This window comes from Trachinotus anak, unplaced genomic scaffold (genome assembly GCF_046630095.1).
Source record: "Trachinotus anak isolate AG129_WGS33_773 ecotype Australia unplaced genomic scaffold, CSIRO_AGI_Tana_v1 ptg000002l, whole genome shotgun sequence".
Lineage (NCBI taxonomy): Eukaryota > Metazoa > Chordata > Actinopteri > Carangiformes > Carangidae > Trachinotus > Trachinotus anak.
The window spans coordinates 23,281,885-23,307,883 of NW_027273853.1; the positions used below are offsets into that span (position 1 = coordinate 23,281,885).

The window sequence follows — 25,999 nt, forward strand, 5'->3', positions numbered from 1 at the left end:
AAAAAAAGAGGAAATGATCAACAGAAAGTGAAAGATGCCACAGTACAGCCCGCACGTCCTCTCCCTGCAGACATGACTTCGGCTGCAGGAGCAAGCAGGGCAGCGAGGCGGGGCTGCGCACCGAGGCGGCTCCCTCCTGGGCCAGAGTGAAGGCCCTGCTGGTGCAGACGGCTGCAGCTCTCTGGATCGGCACCAGAGGGGGCCACCTGCTGCTGCTGGAGCTCCCCAAACACCAGACGCTGCAGGTCATCGGCCCCCGCTGCAACTCCATCCGCTGCATTGCCTCTACACTCATAGGTCGGTGCTCAGCTTTTATTTGTCTGTTTTATTGTTAATTAACCACGGTCCCGCAGGTGCAGGTCACATATATGTTGTCAAGGTGTTTGTGTGGCATGCGTTCTTAATGTAAGAGCACAAACAGACATTTACTGTGACAGAAGCCACAGGCCCTCGTTATCTACTACATGATACCACTGGATTTTGGAGCAGCATGCTGCCTAAATTTGCATATTAAAGTTATAATGTAACCTTTCCACATTGAAATGTCTGAAAAGGACTAAACCTAAGTTGTGTATTTACAGTATCCCAAGCGTTTCCTAGACCTAGAGGAATACGTGACTTTAATCATGGTAACAGTCCGTTTCATTTGGCCACACTTATCTTTTTTACACATTGGTTGTTTTCAACCAAAGATAAAGATAAAGATCTGTTTTAACCGGATGAAGGATTTTAGTCATCATCTTGATCTTAAGTTATCAGAGAAAAAAGCCAAGTAAATTGTGAGTCAGCTCAGCTCCCAGCCGCTCTGAGACATCCTGTGTCTGCTGAGGAGTATCTATAAGTCACTGATTTTTAAAATGAAACCGCTTTATTTGGTGTTTCTACTCATTTTAATCTCCTGGTCCATTTGTTTTGGAGAGGAGGAAACCTCTGTGGATGATTCAGCTGCCTGCAAAACCTCCTGAATGTCTGGATCACAAGTTATGGAATGGAATGGAAGCGAAGGTTAGCGGCAGTCTCAGGTCCCAACCCCTCTTTGACGTCCTGTGTTTGCTGTACAGCGCCGACGAAACACTGACTATGTGAAACTATTTTATTCTGTGTTTTTAATGGTTATAATCTCAAGAAATGTTTGTTTTGGAGAGGAAGAGACCTCTGTGGATTATTTGGCTCAGGTAAAAACCTCCTGAACAACAATGGTGATGAAGACAACAGCTCCCATGATCCCACTCCATTTGACATCGTCTTTTGTTTACCCCTAGTGGCAGAAGTTACATACGGTGTTTTGGTACAGAAAAATTACTTTGTTGAAACTAAAATGAAGGAAATAATTAGCATAAGTTCTTTTTAATATGAGATGGTGATAATCACAGTGCATTAGGCAGTGCCTTCTAATAATAACTTCAGAGTAAGGACTTAATGAGGTTTCCTGCTCATTTTGTTCAACAGTTTCAGGATTGATTTATTAACCCAACTACGTTGATCGTTATAAATTGTGTTTCCTCTCGTTTTATGGAGAAGCAGCTGTTTCCCTTGAAGTATTTGAGCTTAAAGTAAATAACAGATGTACAGCGTGTGACATTTAGTGTGTGAATAAAAACAAAAAGGAAAGAAGCTGAATGAGTAAAGAAAACGGTTTTAAACAGCTGGGGTATTCTTTTGTTTTGGTTTCATGCTCTGTCAGGGTGTTTGTGTGCAGAAATCTGTGAAACAGCATGCTGCTCACAGTTTGCCCACTCTTTTGTGCATTATGTTTGTTTTCCTTTATCCCCTGATTTCTTTTCTGGATTTGTTGCTGTAATTCTCATGTGCTCATCTGTTCTTAATGAGCTCTGTAATTACATTTTTTAATGAACAGAAACACTAAACTGGAAGAATGTGGTGCTGACTTTGGGCAGAAGACTCCCACAAGACAAGAGTCAGTTTGGTGAGTCTGACGGTTGATCGTTTGTCCCACAGTTGTGTCGCCGTGTGAGGTTCTCTGTGTTGGTCTGAAGTGCGTGTTTGTCTCTGCCCTCAGACGAGGAGTCGGTGCTGATGGTGTGGAACAGCACGCTGCCGATGGAGGTCAAAGACCTGAACAGACACTGCGAGAAGAGAGAGCAGATCGCAGCCAAGATGAGAGAGCAGCTTCATCACAGCTGAACCTGCAGGTTTGTGTGACTTTGTTTTATTCCCCCCATAACCCCATATTTCAATTCATATCACTATGCTGCACCATATAACTTTTGAAAATAGCAGTTTTGATTGTGGTAAGAGTGAAACTTGTGTTGAAGAGCCCTGCATCTTATCTCACATTTTTCAACCTTAACCTCAAAGGCCCTGAAACCAGTGCTCTCAAAACAAGCTTTTTACTAGGAGCGATAATTAGATGAGTTCTGGTTGTTTCACTTTCACAGTTTTATTTCAGATGGGTTTGGTTTGGAGTGTGATGTGAGTTTGGCTTGCCAAGACTGGTGCACAGACCTGATGTAGACAATTGTGAATAAATAAGGCATAAAGTTAGTTTTTCTAACTTTAAATGAGCTTTTTGCAGATTTGTTAATGACCATTTAATTTTACAGGAAAAAATCCAATAGGTTTAATAAAGATGGATGGATAGATGGATCCATCCATCCACTAATAGTACTACCTGTTGTACTGAAGGGGTGGGTGATATGGATAAGATGTTTTTCATGGTATGTAAATTTATAGCAACATAACAGCTAGCAACACTATAGCAACCGCATAGCATCCACTTAGTCACACCATAGCAACCTCCTACAACTGCCTTAGCAACCAATGGATAAGCCCTTAACCACCAAAAACAAACTGACCCATCAGCTCTAATGACCTATTAAACAGCTCATACCCCCAAATTCCTGGCAGTAATTCAGAAGACATGAACTCCACTTCAGCCCATTACACACAAACCATTTCATTTCCTTTCATTGCGAACACCTCAGCCCATTTTTGCGCTTTCATTTCTTTCATCCGTTTCCTCCTCCTCCTCTTCCTGCTCTTTTTACTCCTTCACCTGCTCCTTTGTTCACAGCTTCAGTTCATATCCCTCCTTTTCATGCAGTGCACGTTCTCTTCAGGAAGTGCACTCTGTAGTACAAGATTATTGTTTATCAAATTTCAGTGAAGTTATGTTGTCATGTGATCTTTTCATCTTATCGTACTACAAATTTCTGTGGTCCAAATGAAGTTCGCTCATTTTGTTCACATTTGATTTTGCATACATTTGCCACATTATGTGCATATCAGTCAATGTCTGTATTAACAAAATGATTAGCTGTAGTAATAGTAGCAGTAATAACATCACCATTTTTTTTTTGTTTTTCACAGAATTGCTTATACAAAAGGGATCAACTCTCTGGTGGATCGATGTGTCAGAAGACGTTTTACCTCATTTTCTGACAGCCATACATAATGAGGGGAGCACGTTGCAATTAATCAGTCAAAAGAATTTGATTCAACAAATCAAGATTTTTTTTTTTTTTTAAGAGGCACACTTACGAAATAATGTGCCGTGTTTTATCAGATGAATACAATCTTTCTCCTTTTCAAAGAGAGACATTTGTCTAAAAGGGACACAGATGATCTGATTTGTGATCGGAGCTGAGAGCGGCACAGATGCTCAGGATGACCTCCTGTTCCTCCTGCTCCGAATGAATACCGATGTTTGTTTACCTGTAGTATGATGAAAAAAAAAAAAAAACTGGAAAGAAAGCCAAAGGAAAAAAGCCTCTGAAAATGTATATTTGATTATTTATTCTCATGTCTATGTGTGCATGTTTACCAGTGAGCTCTATCACTCCACAGCTGTAAACAGACCACTGGACTCCTCATAATGCTGCCGGCTTTGTGCACTTTTTTTTTATGTCATGCTACTTAAGTCACTGCTTGTGATGGAGTCAAACAGAACAAGAAAGTAAATACTATTTTATGTACTGTCATGGCTCTGTGTGTATGTATGTTGTTGTTGGGAGCATCATATACAAAAAGAGCACAGGTGACCGTTGACGTGAAGCAAAAGTACTTAAAGGGGCTACTTGTAAGTTTTCTCTGCCACCGAATGTAGTTTCTTGCTGGGGGCGGGTGGTGGTGCTGGTTGCTTGACAAGAGCTTCAGCCATCATTGTCTTTATAATATGCCCTCTGAGCATTGCTACTTCTTCAGGGTAGATTGGAGGCCACAGTGAGTCCCTATCAAGATGGGCTGGGGCTAGCTGGTTAGCGTGCTAACTTCAGTAGCAGTAATAATAGAGACAAGAGTTAACAGTGGCGTTGCTTTCCACCTCTGGAAACAGCTCTTGAAGAGAAAAGGAATGGATTTTGATGCTGAACTCATGTTGACTGTGTAGCAATAGCAAAACTTACAAATAGCTCCTTTAAAGTAAATTTTTTGATTTGATTTGCAGGCTTTTTCAAATACAAATTACTAAATAGTTTACCACAGTTTTCAGCATCTTCATTCTTTCCACAGTACATTTCTTTACTCTAAAGGAGCTATGTGTAAGTTTTGCATTAACAGCTGTTTACTTTCCAGTCAAGAAGAAATGTGAGTTTAGGATCAAGCTAGATATTGTACAGTTTATATTGTGGTATTTGCATTGTTTTTTGGTGTATTTTGGAGGAATAATGACATACAAGATGGGAATAACCTGAAATTTGGCCTTGGAAAGACAAAAAAAAAAAAAAATCACAAACATCAGTTTCAGGGTATGGACCATATGTGATCTTTAATATTGACAGGGAAAAAAAGACATTGCATTTGAAGCCATTTCATGGAAAAATATTTACATGGAGGTCCTCACAGTCCTCACAAACACTGACAATACATTAGTAAAAAAACAACGAGATGAGAGTTAAGGATTTGAAGTACTTCTGAACCTTAAAAACACGGTGTTCTGATATCCAAACTATCAAGATAAATATATTTATAATATTTATATTATATTTACAGAATACCTTAAATATACAACGCTCATCATGTATTCTATAAACAAATATAAATTACTTAGGCACACTTTTATCTCAAACAATCAAGGGGTTGGTTTTCAAAGTCCATCCTCTAGATTCATGTGGACTTTCACCAAGAAAAATCTCTTCCGTGCTGCAGTGTTGTGCCATCCAAAGTGGCTGCACTGCTACTAATCTCAGTATTGGTTGGCCAGCAGTTAGACAACTACTTTTTACAGCAGGAATCAAAGCTGGCTATGTTTACACTGCCCAGAGACACAGCCGCAGTCCCAAAATGACCTCTTGAACCCCCTACTTGCTCCTTTGCAGACTCCCTTTTTGCAGATTCTTGTTCAAGTAGGCCTGGTGGGACGTCCACCTTATTGCTTACACTATTCTCTCCGGCAGGATCTGCAAAGAGGAAGGAGCAAAGGCTGTGGAGGAAGCAGGAGATGGAGGGGAGTTTGGGACGCAGCTGAACAATTCAGTCAAGGGTCAGACAAGGATGACGTTTTTTTTTTTATTCACACCTTTTTTTTAAGGTAGACAGTCATATAAGGTTCAGAGACGACAAATAGAGAGCAGCTACGATATCTACAAAGAATATACAGTACAAGTGAAATATACAATGATGATACAGCCAACTAAACGAACGCAGTGGGGTGGAGGGGAGGAGTGGCCAGCCGGTATGGCCGGGCAGGGCTTACTATTACAGTCAGTCTATAAGTCCGACTCGGGCATATCCGGCATGTCGGCCATCAAGTAACCAATACCATAACGGCCGTTGGGTGCGGTGTCCGCATCAGGGCCACCGCTGCCGCCGCTCTGCTTGCGGTAGATGCTGTTGCCAGGCATCGGCGAGGGGGCCTCACTGGGCGACTTGCCTTGGATGAGGCTGGCGTCGTCATCCTCCCCCGGTCGGGCGCTCTCTTTGATGATGCGGCCCTTCTTGTAGGAGACAGTGGAGAGGCTGCTGGTGTTCTCGTCGATGATGTTGAAGTAGCGCAGAGCAAAGACCACAGGCACCGGCATGATGGCCATCACCACCAGAGAGATGCAGACGACGATGCCCCACGGAGGGAAGTGCAAGGTCTGCTCTTTGGCCTGGAGGACAAACAGGATGGTAGTAAGTATGGAGGACGGACAGATGGTGAGAAGGATTCATTACATATATATTTACTGTGTCAAATGGCACCTTAGTTCCTTTCCCTGCAGGCAAATGAGGAATATGAAGATGGCTCCTTGGACTTGGACTTTTTTTTGAGTAAAATTTAATTTTGCTGATTAATTAAGCTTTTAAAACTGTTTGATGAGAATGACCATTTCGTTTCCGGTGTCTGCGTCACCCTGTTCACTCAGTCAACTCCACCAGACAGTGAGGCGTAGTTGAGCTGCAGGTGATTCAATGAACTGCTCTGGTGAGCTGAGAAGTGTTGGCCTCACCGGGCACATTAAGGAGAAGATTCAGGGACACTCAGTCCCATCTGGCCTTTGCTCCACTTACTAAGGTTTTAATATGAGTGAAATCAAACGGGTGCTTGAATGTCTGTGTGGTAGACTACACATCCTGTTGATTGTCTGAGGGTTAAAGGATGCCTGGATGTGTGTTTATCAGTGAAAATTTGGTCATTTCCCCCCATTTTCAGCTACTGCCTCATTTACTTTGAACCCTTTAATGTGCTTTTTACCTCTTCCAGGATTGCCAAGTAGGAGGACTTCCACCCCCCCATTGATCCCTGGTCTCGGGAGAAACGAGCCGGAGACGTTGACTCACCTCTTCCTGTATCCAGGCACTGTAGCTGGGCGGCGTCATGGTCAGCTGGATTAAGCTGGAGCCCAGGAGAACCAGCAGCAGGATGGGCGTGATGTACTTCCACATGTAGTAGTAGAAGCGGTACGGAGTAAAACCCAGCATGTCCTTCAGGTCTTCAAAGAATCTGAGAGAGCGGCGGCAGCAAAGCGGCAGGAGGTGAGATCAAGTGTTTGTAGTAAAGAATTCACAATAGTTTCATGTTCTTTATAAACCTGACAACCTTCATATGGTGTTTATATTTTGCCTTTATGGCTTCATTCAAATAGTTTGAGTTTAACAATATACCAGCTCAGGGGTTCCAAAAATAGACTATTTGTCACCATGAATAAATAAAGTGGAAGGCAGAGGCTTTGTGTTAACTCGTTAATTAGATTTCAATTATTCAAATATAATATTGAATATATATTTAAATATCTGAAACATGATTACCAAAAGGCAGAATGCACATGGCTATATGTTTCTTTTTTTTTTTCCAAGCCATAATCAAAATATATCTCACAATACAGTATAGAGGGATTACTTTATTTACAATGTTTTACTTTGAAACATGAAATAATAGCTATTTTTTCCAATTAGTTTAAAGACGTCAATTAGCATTAGAAAGTTACATTCTGCACATATGGGAGGTATAATGTGCTTATTTTTTGCAGACTACAAGCGACAAGTATTTAATGCAGAGTTAAGACAATATGCAGATGATGGTGTTGCGTACTTACTTATCAATACCGTAAACCCAGGCGATTGCCACGTTCTCCAGTACGACCACTATGAGCAGAGGCAGAGTAGCCGAGTAGTCGTCGAACATGGCCACGAAGTAGTTCCCTGAGCGCTGAACAAACAGGAGACCAATGGAGAAGGCCACCACACAGCAGCCCACTGCAGGAGAGACGCAGGTCGTTAGTGACTCTGCAGACTGACACATACTGCATGTTCCAGTATGTGTCACTGTAAAGGTTCACATTTATTGCCAGATAAGGACTGACACTGTGTGTAAGAGGTATCAAAAGCCTTAACCTTTGAGCGAGACATGCATACACATACGTTTCACATGGAAACTGCATTGCTGTACATCATGTATAGTAAAAACAGTAGGTGTGGTGACGTTTTATGGTTTGCCATGAATTACTGTCATTATCCACCAACTCACACCCAAACCCAAACAGGAGGAGTACAGATAAACTGAGCTACACTGGGGTATGTTTAAGTAGAGCGGGACCCATTTAAAGCTGTTTGAGTCTAACGAACAGCAGGTTGGCCCACATCTGTGCACGGTACTGTGGAGCAGCCGCTGAGCCATGAGTCTCATTAATCAAAGCGGTTATGTCGCTTCTGCTGGTGGAGCTTTTTAGCATGCACTCTTGAAGGAATAATTTAATACCAGAAACTTCTGGATACTTATATTCCTTCTTATGTCTATTGCAATGTAATGCTGGATGGTGGGTTAAACTGTCTTGGCTTTAGTTCATGGATGTAAAATAAATTAAGTAGCAGCTGTGTGCAGAAATGCTCAATCCACATTGCTGAGGGTTTAAGACTTTGTACTGGCATCATAAGTTTATAATGATATACAGAATTATACTTATAGCTGTAGCTCCTTCTGAAATTTACATGTTGGTTATTCATCTATCATGGCAGTGCTGGAGAAGGAAGTTTGACTTACTGTATTGTAATTTCGTTGTTTATTAGCAACTTAAATAATGTGAAAATGTGTAAATTATTATTAGACAACCCATCCACCTTCAGAGAAGTCACAGAGTTTATTTCCTGTTGGAGTTCAGAATTCATAGACATGCAGGGATAAAGCTAATCGAATCTAACCTTTTAACGTATAGAGGTCTGCACATCCGAGTTTTCAGCCATTACTGCCTTTATACATCCTGCACATACAAACTGTTGACTCACAGAATCAAGCTCTTTATAGAACTCAAAAAGCTGTTTGTTTGACTTTTTCTGAGTACGAAAAATAGTCAGATGAGCCCTCACTTTTTAAGAGCTCCTCAGTCATGTGTGTTTGATTATTCACCATCTCCTACCTGTAAGAAATTCCTTGCGGACTTTGAAAGTGTCTATCAGTGGAGTGAGGATGCCCTCGATGGTGCCGAACATGCTGCCCAGGCCGAGGTTGACCAGCATGAGGAAGAACATGACGGACCAGAAGGGCGAGGCTGGGAAGTGGGTCATGGCCTCTGTGAAGGCGATGAAGGCCAAACCCGTGCCTTGCACCGCCTGTTGGAGGCAGAGAAGAAGAAGTAGAGGTCAGAAATCAGCAGCCAGGTTAGTCATTAGCTCATTAGAGCCAGGCTAGCGGTTTCCCTAAGCTTACAGTCTTTCTGTTGAGCTGAGATAACTGGTTGCTGGTGACAGCTTCTTATCTACCAATCCTCTCATTGAGCTCTCAAGAAGAAAGCAAATAAGTGTAGGTGTAAATCATGATTTGAACATGTGGTTTTTTTTTTTGTTTTGTTTTATCATGTACCTTGTTGAGTTCGTCCTCAATGCTGCAGGATTCCAGCCCCAGTTTCTGGTACTCGTCCTCCTTCACCCCTTTGATGATCTCTACCATCTGGTGGTAGTCCTCAGCACTGACTTGACTAACCTGAGTGAGGTTGATGTGGTGGGGTATCAGGCTTGCTTCGATGCCATTACCCAGCAACGCCACAATCTTGTTGGTGTTCCTAAGAAACAGGCACAAGTTAAACAACAAACTAGTATTAGTTAGGGAATTGAACTTCACACTTTAAAATAATTTTCTTCTTAAATAATAAAAATAGAGACTTCACTTTGCTTTTCAAAAGCCACAACCACCATTTGACCATGCCGCACATTCACCTTCAGATCAGCTCTCTGAGTTTTATAAACATCGGAATGTGAGATTATGCTTGTACTCACAGTGCCACACATTTGCTGTTCATGATGTTGGCCTTGAAGCCCAGCACGGCAAACACCACCAGTGTGGCCAGCACGGAGGTGAAGAAATTAATAAAAGACACCAAGACGGCATCAAAGTGGCAGTTGTTGTCCCGCTTGTTGTAGCTGGAGAAGGCGATGACGCCGCCAAAGCCGAGGCCCAGTGCGAAGAAGACCTGCGTGGCTGCCTCTCGCCACACCTTCGCCTCCAACATGATCTCCAGCTGGAAACAGAGAATAGTTTTATGCCTCCACCACTAAGATTAGTCATATAAAATATTAACCATTTTTGTGAGATTTTGTCATAATTGCGTTGTGTCTTTAGTATTGAGCTAGAAAGTGTTTTGTGAGGTCACACTGAACTTGACCTTTGACCTGTGACCACCAGAATCGGATAATTTTGTACTTGAGTCCAGTGGAACGTTTGTACCAAATTTGAAGAAATTCCCTCAAGGCCAAAACCATGATTTGTGAAGTCAATGTGAACTTGACCTTTGAACTTTAACCACCAAAATTTAACCCGTTCATCCTCGAATGTTTGTGCCAAATTTGAAAAAGTTCTGTTTAGGCTTTACTGAGATGTCATATCCTCGAGAACTGGACGGATGGACAACCCAAAATCAATATGCCTCCGGCCCTTGGTGTTGCCGGCCAGATGCATAGAAAAGTTCCTTATACGGAAAAGAAAATGTAATTACATATAAACAACACTGAAATGCTTAGCGGATTAATCAGTTAGCGACAGCAAAGGTTACCTCATCGATTTGACAACAATTCTAAGTCACTTATCAACCTGAAATTACGAGTATTCGGTGCTTTCAGCTTCTCAAGCGTGAGGATTTGCTACTTAACATGATTTGTACTTGTATCACATGACCAATATATCACCATCATTGGGGTCACATGATGACAAGCACACTTGTGACGGTTCCAGTCACTGATGGACTGTGAGATGTGGTTGAAATTTTTGAAAAAGCAAGTAAGGGGACCTTGAGTTGAGATTCCCACATTTTCAGTGTTTTATTTGACTGTAAATCTTGCAATTAAAAAAACTAGTGATGCCAATATTTGACAGTTCTACACATAAATATATAGTTGTAAATATACATTCATTGAATGTTGATGACAGCTGGATGTTATGCAGTCACTGATGTACATGGTGTTATTAGAACTAGTGTGGGGGGTTATATGTTTTACATATTTTTGCTTTATGCTTTATGTATTTTATTATGGTTTATGCTTTACACTTGTGATTTACCTAGACATTTTGGTCTAAAAATCTTCATGATCATACAGTAGGTCTACAAAGTTGCTTTAAAAAGGCATCATAAATCTTTTTTTTTTTTTTTTTTCAAATAATAAACATATAATGTCCGTCTGTGTTTTGCAGCCTCTCAGTGTACCATCTTGCTAAACGACAGCTGGTATCTCCACAGTTTCCACCTGGTCGTTTTTCTATTACAAAGGTCTCAAACTGTTCTGAGCAGAAAGCAGAACACACACGCAGCAGCAGGACTTTGATGTCTGCGGGTACGCCGAAGACGGTGGCACAACATGTTGTTTGAAGTCGTAAGATGTCACCAGACGAGACTGAGCAGACACACGAGACTGAGCAGACGCGCTCTGCTCTGAGCGAGCGTCTTCGTCTGGTTGCTTACATAAAGCCCCAGTAACCCCTGTTGCCATGGCGGCAGGATTCCACAGCCTGAGGTGCCATTGGCCCGTTGCTGCCGAGCAGTCGGCCTATTGCAGAGCAGATTTAATTTTTGACTTCAGACCCCTCAAACAATGAGTGGATCCAATTTAACAGTGGCTGGTTGATCCATACAAAAAAAGAGAAAGCCTTGATGTTCAGCAGGGAGGGATAAACAAATGAAATGTACAGCGGTATTTCTACATTTCTGACCTACAAAAAGAGCTGAAACTATTAATCAATTTGTTGCAGGACAAAGAAAAAAAGAAGTAATTTGAAGATGTCACTACCAGCTCTGGAATTGTCATTGTCATTGTCATTTTTCCCTATTTTCTGGCATTAACAAAGGGATTGGCAGGTTAATTGAAAATGAAAATATTTTTCATAACATTACCTTGGGTGTGAACATGTGTCGAATCCCATCCACGGAGCCCTTCAGAAGCAGAGCCCGAATCAAGAAGCAGATCAACACAACATATGGGAACAGGGAGCTGAAGTACATCACCTGCAAGCAAACAGATCATAGTATCGTATTAAACACTGTATTTTTTCTCTCTCTGTTTGTGCTTCTCCTCTCTCTATCTCTCTCTCTCTCTCCCTCTCTGTCCTCATTCTGCAGGTATCTCTGTTTCTGGAGCAGCAGGATCCAAATCTGCCACTACAACACATTATTATTATTATTATTATTATTATTATTATTATTACTACTACTGTACTATTTTCACTTTTAACATTTAACATCCAGCCCCTCGAGACCCCCCCCCCCCCGAGCACAGTTCTGTTGGAGGTTTCTTCTTGTTAAAAGTGGGTTTTTCCTCCCCCCTGTCCCCAAGTGCTGCTCTGTGTGGGAACTGTTGTCTCTCTCTTATAAAGGAAGGTCTTACCCTGTAAAGTGCCTTCAGATGATGTATATCATGATTTAGGGTAATACAAATAAAACTGAATTGAATCACATTGAATTGAATGCATAACCAAAACAGTAGGTTTGAAATTTAGAGCAGAAAAGGCAAAAGTGTGTTTCTAGCAATCACAGGATGCTAAAAGTCAAACAAAGTTTGTTCTTAACACGAATGACCTAGTTTCAAGACATTGTGCTTTACCCGGTCCAGTGCAGACTTTAAAATAGACCAGTTGTGACGTACATTATATCTCATTCTATCGCTCTATGCTATGGCACGAAGGCACCCGTTGTTCAGTTCCTGTCAGAAAAATACTTGTTAGATGATAAGAGTGTGTTTCTTGTCTTTAGAAAAGACAAAATTTAAATTGTGCAGGAAAGAGACTGAAGCCTGAGCAGCTCTGTCTCACGCTGATGACATTTCATTACCGTACATTTCACATTTTCTCTTGTTTCCCATTTATATCTTAGTCCAGGATCCAGGTTTGCAGCTGAGAGATGAGTTTGAGATACATTTTTAGCATTTTCTTTCATTTAAAGAATGTGCCATGAAAGTTGTGTAACTAACATCAGCAGGTGTCCCAGGCCAGAAGTGTTGGCTGCTGGGCCTTTGCAAGACCCTTTGTGTCATTATCACGCTATTCAGACATTGGGGCCCCCTGTCTTTTTTTAGTTGAACACCACATGTGTTTAAACCTGAGGGCCCCCTCTGTATAGACAGGATGGTTAAAAGCTGAGGGCAGGGACTGCTGCTACACTGCAACTTGTGGATTTACAGGATTGTCAGCAGGGTGTGGATGCAGACACTGGGAGCCTGTTTGGGGTTGAGTCATATGCGCACTTGGTGATTCAGAGGGGTTGCGTCTCCTGCATGGTGGTCCATATGTAAACCCCTGAGCATAATGTCACATCTTAAAGGCAACGGGATAATATGCATTGAAGCATTTATATATTTAAGGTTTGTGAAGCTCAAGTCTCTAATCTGCAATATACACAAAGTCCTGAAGTATTTTTGTGACACTGGGTCTGAGATGTTTGTTCACCAGTAATGTACAGTTTTTGAAACTTAAACATGGTTCATGGCCACAGAAAATCATACTGGGGACCCTGTTTGTTGGTGACTCCTTCCTTTCATTATCAAAGAAAGGCCCTTAAGCTTGTCCTATTAGCACAGACACAAAAATAATTATCTGTTAATTATGAAACAATGCATCATAATTGAAATGAAATTAAGCCAGCAAATAAAATTTAATTTCTATATTATTAAAGATTTATTGATGTCCTTACAGATCTACGTGATTTTCAGGAAAAGGTCCTTAAATATAAAATGAAATTCATAAAGTCTCCACCGGAACAAATTTCTTCCCGTAGTGTTTTCGCTTCTCTCAGCTTCAGCTCTCTACAGTGCTCTTGTTCGAGAACATCGTTGTGGTCTTGGTCACCACAAAGCAAAACAGGCTGCTGTTTTCTGTGATAACCAGATATTTGCAACTTAAAAAACCTCAGTGTTATGTTCTAGCGAAGAGGGCACTTTTATTATGAAAGATTATGTGTCTTGGCAGATAGCATGTGCTTCTTGCAAAGGTCATATACGGAGAAGGGCACTGCTATCTTCATGAACAGGTACAAAAAGTTAAGATTTCCCCCATGACGACAGAAATACATGTAAGTTGTTTAGATTCTTCACATGCAGTGACTATAAAGACTCTACTTTGACTGACAGCTTTGGATACTTTCAATGAATGTCACCATTGCTTTACCAAATCTTTGACACCCCCCCCCCCTCCTCTAATTATAAGCCAAAAATCCCACACTGCACCCCCTTTTTTGGCCACACTCTTGACAATCAAACCAAGCCAAAAGAGCGCGTATAACCATGGCAACCAAGACAGTCTGATCCCTTTCATGCCCACCCACATACACACACACACACACACACACACACACACACAAATGGGACAGAAATGCAGATCGCAGGAGGGATATTCCTTGGAGAAAGCTTTTTGTGTGAACATGGGTGGAGGGGGCATTATTATTCTTTTATGCCACACAGCGGTGATTAAACTTCAAAGACACTTGGAGCCGGCCCCTTCGAGGGAAAGTTCATGCCCATCTCTGCTCTGGCCAACTCAAAAGGCCGTCCAGAAACACCAGGTAGTTGGAAGACGACCATCTGGCTCAAACTGTACCATTAACCAGTAGCTTGTGTGGTTTCTGTTTTTTTTTTTTTTTTTTTTTGTTTTGTTTTTTTATAGCAAAATATATTTATATCTTTGTTTTACCAAATCATTTCATTTTCATGACAGCAGTGGAAGGACTTGAAGAGCATTCATGCTCATGCGACCTCTCTGACACTGCGACAGCTTTGATAGTGACTGTGACAATCACTGTGGTTATCAGTGACATTTCTTGCCAGGCAACAGGATGTGCCAGACAGGGGAAATGAGACTGTCTGGCTCAGCAATCACCGTGGCAGAGGCTGAGATTAAAGCACCGTTGTGTTGTTGTCGGAGGCCTCCATCTTGTTTTGTCTGTGGCTGTTGTGGGGAATTGAGGTGCAAGAGACGAGGGCTCGGTGGACCCAAGTAAACAGTGGACAGCTGTTAGGATAAGACCTGAGCTAAGGACAACGTGTGGATTAAAGGTGAGCTGGTGGCACCCACATTTCCCCACACCAGCTCAAGAAAATGTGTTTTGACCCTGCACTCTGTTGTAAGAAGCGGGGGTAATACCAAAATCAAATAACTTCTGCATCAAAGCTTAATCTGGGAACGTTAAAAAAGGGCAACAATTTTTCCAATTAGCTCAGGCTTGACTTTGACCTTTGAAGTGCAGCGGCTAATGCTCGTCATGTGATGTGAGAAAGTGTGGAATGATAAAGATCACCTGTAATAAAAAAAAAAATTTAAAAAAAAAAAAGAGAGAGGAGTGGGGTGAGTTTGCAAGCAAACGCCAACCTTTTGCCAGTGGGCTAATCCTTCCGGATGCTAGTCACGCCACTGTCAGCTTTGGTACGCTAAGCTAAAGTAAGCTGAGCCAGAAATCCCACACAAGATCACATGAGCTCCCGGGATCATATCTGAGACTGTATGATTAGAAACATTTGCCAAGTCTCTCAGCGACTCTTTAAACCAGGCACCCATACAGTTTCCCCTCTATAAACTTCCTCTTTAGAGTGTGCTAATTATGTATGAGATTTTTCAAAACACTTGGCAAGAAACAGCCTTTTGTTTCTGCCTTTGCTCCCTATTTTACAGGGCACAAGCGTTATATTTTTGTACTCATCAAGGACAAGCTGCCAGGATTGCAAGGCAGCTGTAGTGCGCCGTTTTCCTCTGTTTTCTTCCTCTCTTGCTCCAAAGAACCGTCTCCTCCTCTGCTCAATTCCCTACCAGCTCAAATCTCATTTCTCAAGTTAATTTTGTTATTCAGTGGAAACCTAAAGCGGTGCAAGAGCAATGGCTCCAGAAACTACTGAGGAAACTGAAAACGCTGACAGAAATCCGAGTTGCTCTTACCTTCCCAGAAGACTGGATTCCCTTGATCATGGCGAGGCAAACCATTAACCAGGCAGCCAGCAGGCACACCGTCATCTTCCAGTTGAGTCCTCCACCCTCTGAAATGCTGTTGGAGATGTCCAGGGCCTCGCGGTACCAGTAGTAGGTGGTGGCCGAGCTCTTCTCGCACTCCGGCTCCACATCTATGGACGCAACGGTAGGAGTTACACCTCAGCCTTGTTGTGCACCTTCTTTACTAAAGATGAACTGAAATGTCTTTGTGTTTTTACAGAACAAGCACTTGGGTCTTACATGTACTGGTCTTGTTCTTGACGAGCGGACACTCATTCCACGGCAGAGGCTGCTGGAAGGACTGGGAGAAGTAGAAGAGACTCCAGCTGATGATGACATTGTAGTAGAGAGCCACAAAGAAGCACACCTACAGGTGAAAGACACAAGTTCAAAGACAGAGAATATATATCATCGTATCATCACAGACAGGACCAAATACGACTTTGATTTTCTGTTTTTGCAACAGGGGCGCTTTAATTTCTAGGTGAAGAGTGACAAAGTGACTCATTTGAATACTGAAGAACTGTCTTATTTAGACTAATTTATGACTAATGTACAGTGTCCTTATGTTTTGTTCATTTGTGAGTTAAAGGTCCCATAGTTTATACTTTTCCGGTGTTTTATTTGTAGTGTTGATATCGATGAGAAGACATATCTGTGGTTTTAAGTACCAAAAACCATCTCAGTGTAGTTTTACATCTCCTCTCTTAAGCGTCTCTAGGGAGCTCTAGTAACAACAGGTCGGTCAGCCAATCAGAGGAGAGGTTCTGAGCCTCTCTTCTGGTTGGCTGACTGTTTTCTGAGTGATCATATAAAAACTTAGCAGATTTCAGGTAACCAGGAAGACTGCAAGGTTGGCTTGGGGCATGGCTGAGGGTCGGTGATTGCTTTGTTGTGACATCACAGAGTTACAGAAGTCCTGACAGCTTTTAAGGCTCAGTTTCTGAATACAGGCTGTGTGCATTTCTCTGTGGACTGAGGCTTTGATACTTTCACAGTATTAGTGTAGAACCTAGACCTGCTTTATAATCAAAAAACACTTGGACATCTCACTTTATACAATATGGGACCTTTAAAGTTGAAATTTGACAAATCATACACTTTCTTTGAGTTATTCATAGTGGTATTAATTAATTAGAGACAGAAATTACATCACTTCCTCTGCACCAGATCATTTTCACCAGGAAAGCTTGCTGAGATGACAGAGATCCCATAAATGGTCATTTATGTCATTGTTTCATTACAGTAGCATAATGATTACTTACTAATGTTCATACAACTGCTACACTACTGACGTATGCCGGTTGAACTAATGCAGACCCCAGTGTCCGACTCACCACACAGCTGGCAAAGCCGATGCCCCCGAGTCGAGGGCTGATGTAGTTCCACACCCCGATGCTGCCCCTGCGGATCCGCTGTCCCACGGCAAGCTCCAGGAAGAACAGCGGGATGCCAATCAATATCAGCAGGATAAGATAGGGCACCAGGTACGCTCCTGTCAGGGCAGACAGCCAGTTAGATGAAGGACACAGAAGAAGGGGAAACTGTGTCATCAGAGAACTGTGAGGTGACACCTTTTCAGCTCCTGAAAGCAGCCTACGAGCACATGGGAACAAACTGGATTCATTTATTTATTCATTTTACCAGTGTTTCTCTCTCTATCTGCCACATGCTGTGTTCAATCTCGCACACACACAAAAACACTCCAACTTCTAGTATACGTCTACCTCGTGCCCCCCTGCTGGTGACACATTTGCCTAAAAATAAATAAAGCTCACAGCAGCCTCAATGAGACACTATCTGTCTCATCATCTCCCTTGAACACACATACACACACAAAATCCTACACACACATCTGCTGAGCTGCAGCTGTGTGTCTCCACCTGATACATCCCCCTTGGTGTGTGGTGCAATCAAATAATTCAGGAAACAGGCAAAGATACTGAAGTCTAAAATTACCTAAATTACTGTGGGGCACATTACAAAGATGACGCTCCTCTCTAGAATTAAGGTTTCAGGGTGAATGACTCACATTAAAACAGGCTGTAAAATTGTGGTGCAATAAACTACAGGGAGGCCACATCTCTTGTGATGGTCGGCGTACTCATGAGCAGTAATACGGTCTGGCACATGATGGGAGGAAGAGGACGAGAGAACCTAAACCTCTTTGTTTAGAAGACATGGCCGGTGGTTAGATGTGTTCACTGGCACAAGGTTTTAAAATAATGTGCCTTTTATTTTCCTGTTACAGATTTTTTTTCCTGTTACAGATGAAGCAAGAATATGTTCCACACAGCGTGGAGGTTTTACTTTTGCTCACATGAAAGTAAGTTCTGACGTGTGTAAAAGGTTTGAGGACCCAACGGAAATGTGTGAGAAACCACTGCATCTTTACCAGCCGCGACAGCAGGGCTGGTATTGTTTTCACCTTGTGAGTCTGTGTGTGGGTGTGTGTGTGTGTGACATCATGGCAAAATGTGGTCCTGGAGACACCCTGAATGTAGCTGGAACCACCAGAGTGATGGTTTTGAGGACTTTAGCAGGTGTTTATTTGTCTGAGGACAGATTTTGTCACCGTGGTGGCATCATAAGCAGGAAAGATGCAGCCATGAAACTTTACATGTGTGTATCAACGTGAGTACTCATGAATCAGACCACACCTATCGTTGAACTTGCCCTTCATTTCGTCAGCACTCAGTCGTACGTACAACTGAGTATTGCTGCTGGTGTGATCCCATTGCAAGATAGTCTCATAGTTTCGAAACTGCATGGCCACAGGTGGAAAAAACACATAATCCTTTCTGGAAAACACACTTTTCGAAGTAATGTTTTTGGTCCAACGAGAGTGATGCAACACTTCATCAACAGAATATCTAAAATAAATAATAATAAATCCCCCTTTGTGCCCTCTTTTTTCCGCTCTCATGGGCTAAACCACAACATCAAATGATAACACTGGTGGGTCATCATACTACAGTGCTTGCTCTGAGTCATTGATGACAACATCAAAACTGAACTTCAACTCTGCATGGGTGTATTGTTTTTAAGATTAGTTTCATCCCTGTTTCAACAGAGTTTATTGTTTCATCTGGCAGGACGCTCATTCCGATCCTTTCCTGAATCCTGCTGTCCCTCCCTGGATCAGCTTGGATGGGAGTGGTCACAGACAGGACGTAAATGTGTGTATGTGTGTGTCTGTGTCTGGCTGTTGTTTTAAGTGTGTGTGTTTGTGTGTATATACAGTATATGAACTGGTTTCTAATATTAAAACATCTAATTCTGGTGCACTGAGTACACAGTTCAGTCTGGAGAGAGGCTTTGACATCAGTCGGCATCAAAAACCCCTCTGGTCTCCATTGTCTTTTTAAAAACCTTCAACATCCTCCCTTGGATATTCAAACACTTTGACAGCAGTTTGAGAAGCTTGATTAGAGCGCCTATCATCTTTTCTTAAAATAGTTTCCTCCTTACTTATAGTATGACGGTGAAAATGCCTGTTCATCCAGTCTAGGGAAGTGCCAAATGTGCAGGTGTGGGGATGACTCGCATGCATTGTGGTATGTGGTCTGTCATTAATCGTCTTATCAACAATTCCTTAAGTGTTGTATGAGCTCACACCTTCCCAGTCTTCTGGGAAGGCATGGGCGATGCCCAGAGGTTTCTGACAAGCTGTGCGACAGAGGCCATCAAGTATTGGCTCAGCAGGTTTGGTCATGGAAGTGCTGACAGAACGTTCCTAACACAAGCCTGGGGGCAAGTACATATGCCATGGGTGTATACGAACTCTAAGAGGAAGTCTGCAATATTGCAACACTGTCTTTTATTTTTGACTTGACATTGACAACACCAGAGCAACGTTTGAACTAACCAGGGACGCTTTTAGGCCACAAAGATGGGAACTAATGAAACACTGCTTAGCACTTCTTTTAAATGCTGCTATTAGTACTGATGTCTTACTGCAATCTATGTAATCCATTTTTGACTTATTTTCATTATGTATATATTTATTTTATTTATGTTATTTTATTCATATTCCATCTCATTTTACATAATGCTTTTCATTCTACAATGTTTTTAATATGGTTTTATGTTTCTTTTATGTCTTTTCATGTGATGCACTTGATGTATGCACTTTGTACTGCATTTCTAAAGTTTATTATTATTATTATTATTACTTTTATCATTATTATTATTATTACTATTAAAGAATACTCAGGGTCTACAGCCCAGCAGTAGTTCTATGAGGCTGAACCTAGGCACAATAGTTGTTTAAGCTAAAAGCTAACATTAGTACACTAACTGCTGAATGCTGACGAAGACTGATGTTCAGAGGCTATACTGTTTACTATCTTAGTTTAGCATGTTAGCATGCTAGCACTTGCTGATTTACATTCATTACTAGGTCGTAACAATTCTGAAAATGAGACAGAAACAGCGCTACAAACGTCCACAATCTCCTGTTGCGATCGTGTTACCTGACACCGAATTATGCTCCAGCTTGTTGTTGTTTTACTTTTTCATATATGACAGTAAATTGAATATAGCTGAGTTTTGCACAGGCGTGATAAAACACAAAATTCATATGTCACTATATATGGCTTATTTTGGTTTAGAGGCACTGCAGCAGACTCAAAGCACAAAAGACACCCTCTGTACTCACCACACTGCCATAACAGGAAATAGTAAGTAGTACCAGTAAGGAGATAAAAGGAAGAAGAAGTGTGTACACATGTACACAAAGCACATGATACACATACAGTATATTCCTGCTGTGGGTGGATAAAAGATACCAATAAGGCACACACACATTCAAAAACGCACTCTCTCTCACACACACACACGCACACACAGACCTGCCCCCAGCCCCAGATCTGACATTTTAATCTATTTACAGTCAAACACAGCAGGTTGACCAGAGCTGTTTAAAACAGATCTGGGGTCAAAACAGAGGCTGAGACGCCCCTTACACACACACACACACACACACACACGCACACACATACACACATTAACAGATGGATCTTATGCAAATGATGCAAATTAACACACTTGCAAGAACATGATTCAAAGTATGGGTACACAAACACTCTGAAGTGTTTCCATCACTTCAGGGGGCATTACATTGACTTACATTCATTTCCTGGAGACTTACCCTACCCATAACCAATCAAAAACTACCTAACCCTAACCTAAACCTAAACTTAACTTAAACTTAAACCAAGTCTTCACCCTAAAAATGAGTAAGTGAATGATTTATATTTTGAGGACTTGTCCCCAAAAGGAAGGTGAGTCCCCACACCAGATGGGATTGCATAACACAAAATATATTAAGACTTTGGACAGTTTCATGTTCACTTTTCAATTGCTGCATATGAGTGAAATATGTTTGAAAGTCAGTAACACAATGCTGCAACATTTCATGATACTATTGTAGCAAATCTATGCAACATCACATGTAAAATAATTACATTGATGCTCATTGCAGTGAACTGTTGGACTGTTGTGCTTTAAAACACTTCAAATATGTAAAACATTTAATAACTCATTTAGTTAAGACACACTGACTTGTGTAAATGCTAACACAATACGCTCATAGTCCAGCCTCACTACTTACCACATAATATGCATGTCCCTAGAATTGTCATTATACTGTGATAATTATATAATACTGTATGAAAAGTCAAGAGAAGGCAGATTATAAAGATTGGTTTACATCTGGCCACTCAAAAGTGGTGACATGGGGGGGGTCCTTTAAAACTTTCTTTCCCAATGTTTCTTCATTTGTTTTCTGTATGTGCATCAGGTCTTTTAGGGACTTTTCCTTGTGTGTTTTAGAGACGCTGAACTAACTCAGGAACTATTGTTGGTGTGGGTCTGTCCAGCCCATTGAGAAACTGTATCTGATAATAAACCTGATTCGGATTGAGAGTTTCTATCCTGTCTAGCCAGCCTCTCTGAGACGGTTTCATTTAATCAGCTTTCTGGAGGCAGTCAATGGCTTTACATAATCTCCAGGCTGGAAGTGTTGCACCTTATCACCTTGCCCTGAGCACATACACATTAGAGTATAAACCCTGCAGTGAGTCCTTATTGGGAGCGACTTAAGTAGTGCATATGGCATTCTGGGAAATGTGGTTTTGATTGCAGCAGGGTTTAAAGTTGTAATTACATTATTACACTACAATCAAGAGCATCGGAGCTGCGCACAGAATGATTTCCTGCGTGTCGACAGCAGTGTTATTGGGTTATATAATGCGTTCAGCTGTTTTATATTTGTGACATGTTGCAGCGTGCACACCGGCAGAGACACAGACGGTCACATGACTCACATGTCGACCCTGAAGGTCACTGAGCAGTCTGGTTTTGACAGACGAGTACAAAATAAGAAGGACTCCATCTCTCCATCGTTCTTATTTGCACTTGAAATCAATCAGGCAGTGCTGCACTTACACAAATACATTATACAGCACATCTATCTGTTTGATATATCGTTATTCTAGATGTGCACTTAAGGACTAACCACGAGGAGTGTTTTTAGTGTCCAACCTGACGATGAATTCGGACATTTTGGTTGATCTTTCTTACAATAACATTTCTTAACATAGCAATTTTTGAAATGCAAATTCATTCAAGAGACACAGGAATAAATAATGTCTCTATTTTAAGAACTCTGTGATATTGTCTTTCACAATCTATTAGCAAATGCTTTAATACTGAATAGATGTTAAGACAGGACCTTGTACACACACACCGGAGTGTAAATAAGGTGTCAAAATAAAAGCTGCATGATCATTTTGTGAAGCTGGGGACTAAATATCTCTGATAGACATTCAAGCTATTTACAAAGCTGAAAAAGCAAAAAGAGGAAGGTTATACTTCTGGTTTCTCGGTATGAATGGCCAATTCCACGCAGATCTCTGTGTTGTTAATATGCATATTACAAATACACAGAGTCCACTTCTATATCTCCACAAGGGCATAGAAGCAAATCACATAGATTATTATATTAGTGTTTCTGTAATAACATAGAGATGTCCCCACTCCCACTGTGTGTGTGGTTGTCAGCTCAAATGTGCAAAGTGAAACTGTCAATGAGGACTGCTGACAGAAACTCACCCCCTCCGTTCTTCTGACACAGGTAGGGGAACCTCCAGACGTTACCCAGGCCTACAGAGAAGCCAACCTGGGCCAGGATGTACTGGAGCTTGCTGTTCCAGGCTGGGCGTTCCTCCTCCTCACCATCCGAGCCTCCTTCCTCCACGTCGCACTCTTTCCCTTCCCCTGCATGGTTGTTGACGATCAGCGAGCTCTTCTTGAAGGAATCGTCGCAGGCGTCCTCGTTGGAAAGCAGGTCTTTGACAGACTCTGTGACATCGTCGTCAAGCTCTCTCTTGACGGCCTTGCTGTTTTTGGGCATTTGATAAAGCAATCAAGGGCGAAGGGTGGAAAGTCTTTTCAGATGGCGGGGCTGGAAGAGCAGGGCCGGCGTCTGTGAAAAGTCACTTTTTGTTTTTTTTTAACTTTGTCTTTACACAAGTTGGATGGTGTTTGGGTTCAAAGGCCCGTGGGGTTTAAAGTCAGTTTGCAGAGGTTGAGTGATGAAGTGGTTTATTTCGTCATTATCACCAAATCTCTGCGGCACAGAAAAGAAAACACTGCAGTGAGTGAACAGAAAATCAGAGTGAGAATTCTGAAAGAGGTTGTGCCAGGACTTTGTCATTGGCAAAACCACTTTTGATGAGTTGCTGCTTCAGAGGTAAATCATCAGTTAACCAAGTTTTGACTTTCAGCCTTCTAATTCCCCTCCATAAGCAGCTGGCTGACAGGTTTCACTCTGGATTAACTCTGCATAACCAAAACCTGCAAACTCTGGCAAATGAAGACAAGAATGGACTTTTTGTAAACCCTTTTTTTTTTTTTAAAGATTTGAAATACAAGTGAAACACAGGACAGATGAAAAAGAATATGTAAATATAAAAATGTTTCAGACCAATTCTAATCATACCTTTGTTCTGTATGAAATAAATCCCTTTGTCTTTCACACCATCTTATCTGTAAGTCCACACAAAGAGCAGCTGCTTTATCCCGGTGATGCAGAGTGATTCCTCACATGGAAATCACATGGCAACACAATCAATGAAGGAGGACCTTTTTTGTTGTAAGATATTGTTATGGGAAGAAGATTAAGAAGAAGGGGGGAGGGAAAGGCCTGGGAACATTATCCTGGTCGTGGACGCGGACTGAGACGGTGACAGGTCGAGGTATGGAGACTATCGCGTTTCCAGCCTCGTAAATAATTGAAGGGAGGAGGCCATTTGCATACGAACCCAAACACTCCTTTCCTCCGCAGCTCTCGGGGGATGGGGACAGCCCCTCAAACATGAGAGAAGATCAACTTCCAAAATAAAGACGGGGCTATGAGCAGACATGCGGCGGCTCCCCGGGTCAAAACGTGCGGGAAACAATGACTGGTTTTAATCTCGATTTTGTCCTGCAAAAGACGCAACATGCACATTTACTGCCACTTGCTATGATCTGGGCTGTAATATAAAAGGCATTTGGGAAACATTCAAGGGTGTGGACACTGTCCACCCAGAGGCGGGTTAAGGTGCGCAACATTTTTTTTTTTTTTTTTTTTTTTTTGTCTTTTGAATGTGAGCATCCTCACAGCGTCTTTGTGTTGCATTTTGCAAAATGTCACGCTTATAGATATGCTTCATTAAAAACGCATCAAGGGAGTCAAAATATTCCGATGCGACCATGTTGCAGAAACAACATGCCCATCCCGCCTTTCACCGTGCAGCGGATTAAGTGATTAATAGATTTCCTTTACCGCTTCCAGATTAGCCTGGTTTGCGTGAGGCAAGGGCCGTGGTTTCATAACCCAGTGAACGCAACACAGCAGCGAAAAGGACCGCTGATGCTGAGCAGCCTCCGCTGCAGCCAGGTTATTATAGATGCTGTCATGAGAAATGGTCTCACGATGAACTGCATTAAAATGAGGGGATGACTGAGCACACAAAGGGAAAAAAGGGTTCACCGCACATGGCTCAGGAATGGAGTCAGACAACGGAACGCTTAACAATGAAAAACTGCGGATGGAGAAAGGAATTAAAAAATAATAATAATAAAAAAAAAGAACAAGTCACAGCGGCGCCATGTGCTCGTTGTTATATACGAGCACAACCATCTCTCTAAGGAATGGCCATTGATGAATGCCCCCCCTCCCGCCCAGTCTTCATGACATCCATGTGAAGTGTTTCATCATTCACTCCACATCCTGCGCACTGGTACCCTAGTCAGCCTCTGTAAGGCACACACACACACACACCATGCCGTGCCTTCATCACAAGCCTTCAGTGGTGATGCTGCGGAGGGTACTCACCTGTGTGGAGTAACAGTCGTCCTCTTCAGAAAATGATGCGTCTCAAGGAATGAAATTGTGAGAGCACATACACGGGGCAGACATTATCACCTGCTTCTCTCGGGCCCAGTCCTGCCGGTGTGTTCTGCCGACTCCGGCTCTGACTCCTCTAGATATCAGCCAGACACAGGGCAAGCTGAGGGGGGTGCTCCGCCTCCAAGGGCCCGACGTCAAACCGGTTTCTCACTCTTTGTCCACGCAATATCTCACCTCATGCAAATTAAATATGTGTATTTTATACCACAGAACATTACATTTCTTGGCGTATTGAAGATTTATTGTGAAAATAGCGTCTTTCTTTTCTTTAACCATCCTTTTTTTTTAATTTGGTACGCTCCACTACAGGAAGGGGGCTGGCTCATGCGTGGATGCAATGTGCCTCTGTTTATCAACGCTCATTTCCCCCGCTGGATCAATTATCGTTTCGAAATTAAACCGATTTATCATTGCAAAGTCTTCATCTCATAATAAACTTGGTATTTAGAATTTTACCCCGTAAAAAAAAAAAAAAAAAAAAAAAAAAAAAAACAACCTTTGGTCGAGGTCGACATCTGCGCGTCATGCACTCACGCAGTCTACGAGTCTATTGCGAGGAAAAAATTTACATATAGGCCAGACGAGACAGAAATATGTTCTCTGAATCAGAGGGGAAGAAAACCCTGCGAATTATTCCTTTATATATATCCATATCTTTTATTTTAAACACTTACCAATTATGTCAGTGATGACAGGCGATTCAATGAATATGA

General features: G+C 41.9%; 2 protein-coding genes across 3 annotated transcripts in view; one reads left to right on the forward strand and one right to left on the reverse strand.

Annotated features, from left to right (window-relative positions):
* lrrk2 (leucine-rich repeat kinase 2) overlaps positions 1-3,941 on the forward strand; it is a 37,573-nt gene extending 33,632 nt beyond the window's left edge. For both annotated transcript variants that reach the window (XM_071506979.1, XM_071457005.1), the window contains exons 49-52: positions 71-297; positions 1,859-1,927; positions 2,021-2,153; positions 3,331-3,941. In XM_071506979.1, the coding sequence (XP_071363080.1) occupies positions 71-297; positions 1,859-1,927; positions 2,021-2,145 (421 nt within the window). In that variant the 3' untranslated portion in view covers positions 2,146-2,153; positions 3,331-3,941. The remainder of the gene's footprint in view (positions 1-70; positions 298-1,858; positions 1,928-2,020; positions 2,154-3,330) is intronic.
* Positions 3,942-4,699: 758 nt separating this feature from the next.
* slc6a15 (solute carrier family 6 member 15) lies at positions 4,700-25,372 on the reverse strand. Its single transcript, XM_071457019.1, has 12 exons — positions 25,212-25,372; positions 22,943-23,459; positions 17,164-17,321; positions 16,067-16,193; positions 15,776-15,957; positions 11,754-11,864; positions 9,649-9,890; positions 9,236-9,434; positions 8,793-8,985; positions 7,476-7,635; positions 6,721-6,883; positions 4,700-6,050 (listed from the first exon to the last, which is right to left on the reverse strand). Exons 2-12 carry the CDS (start codon positions 23,241-23,243, stop codon positions 5,667-5,669), a joined length of 2,220 nt encoding a protein of 739 aa, XP_071313120.1. The 5' UTR covers positions 23,244-23,459; positions 25,212-25,372; the 3' UTR covers positions 4,700-5,666.
* Positions 25,373-25,999: the final 627 nt, after the last annotated feature.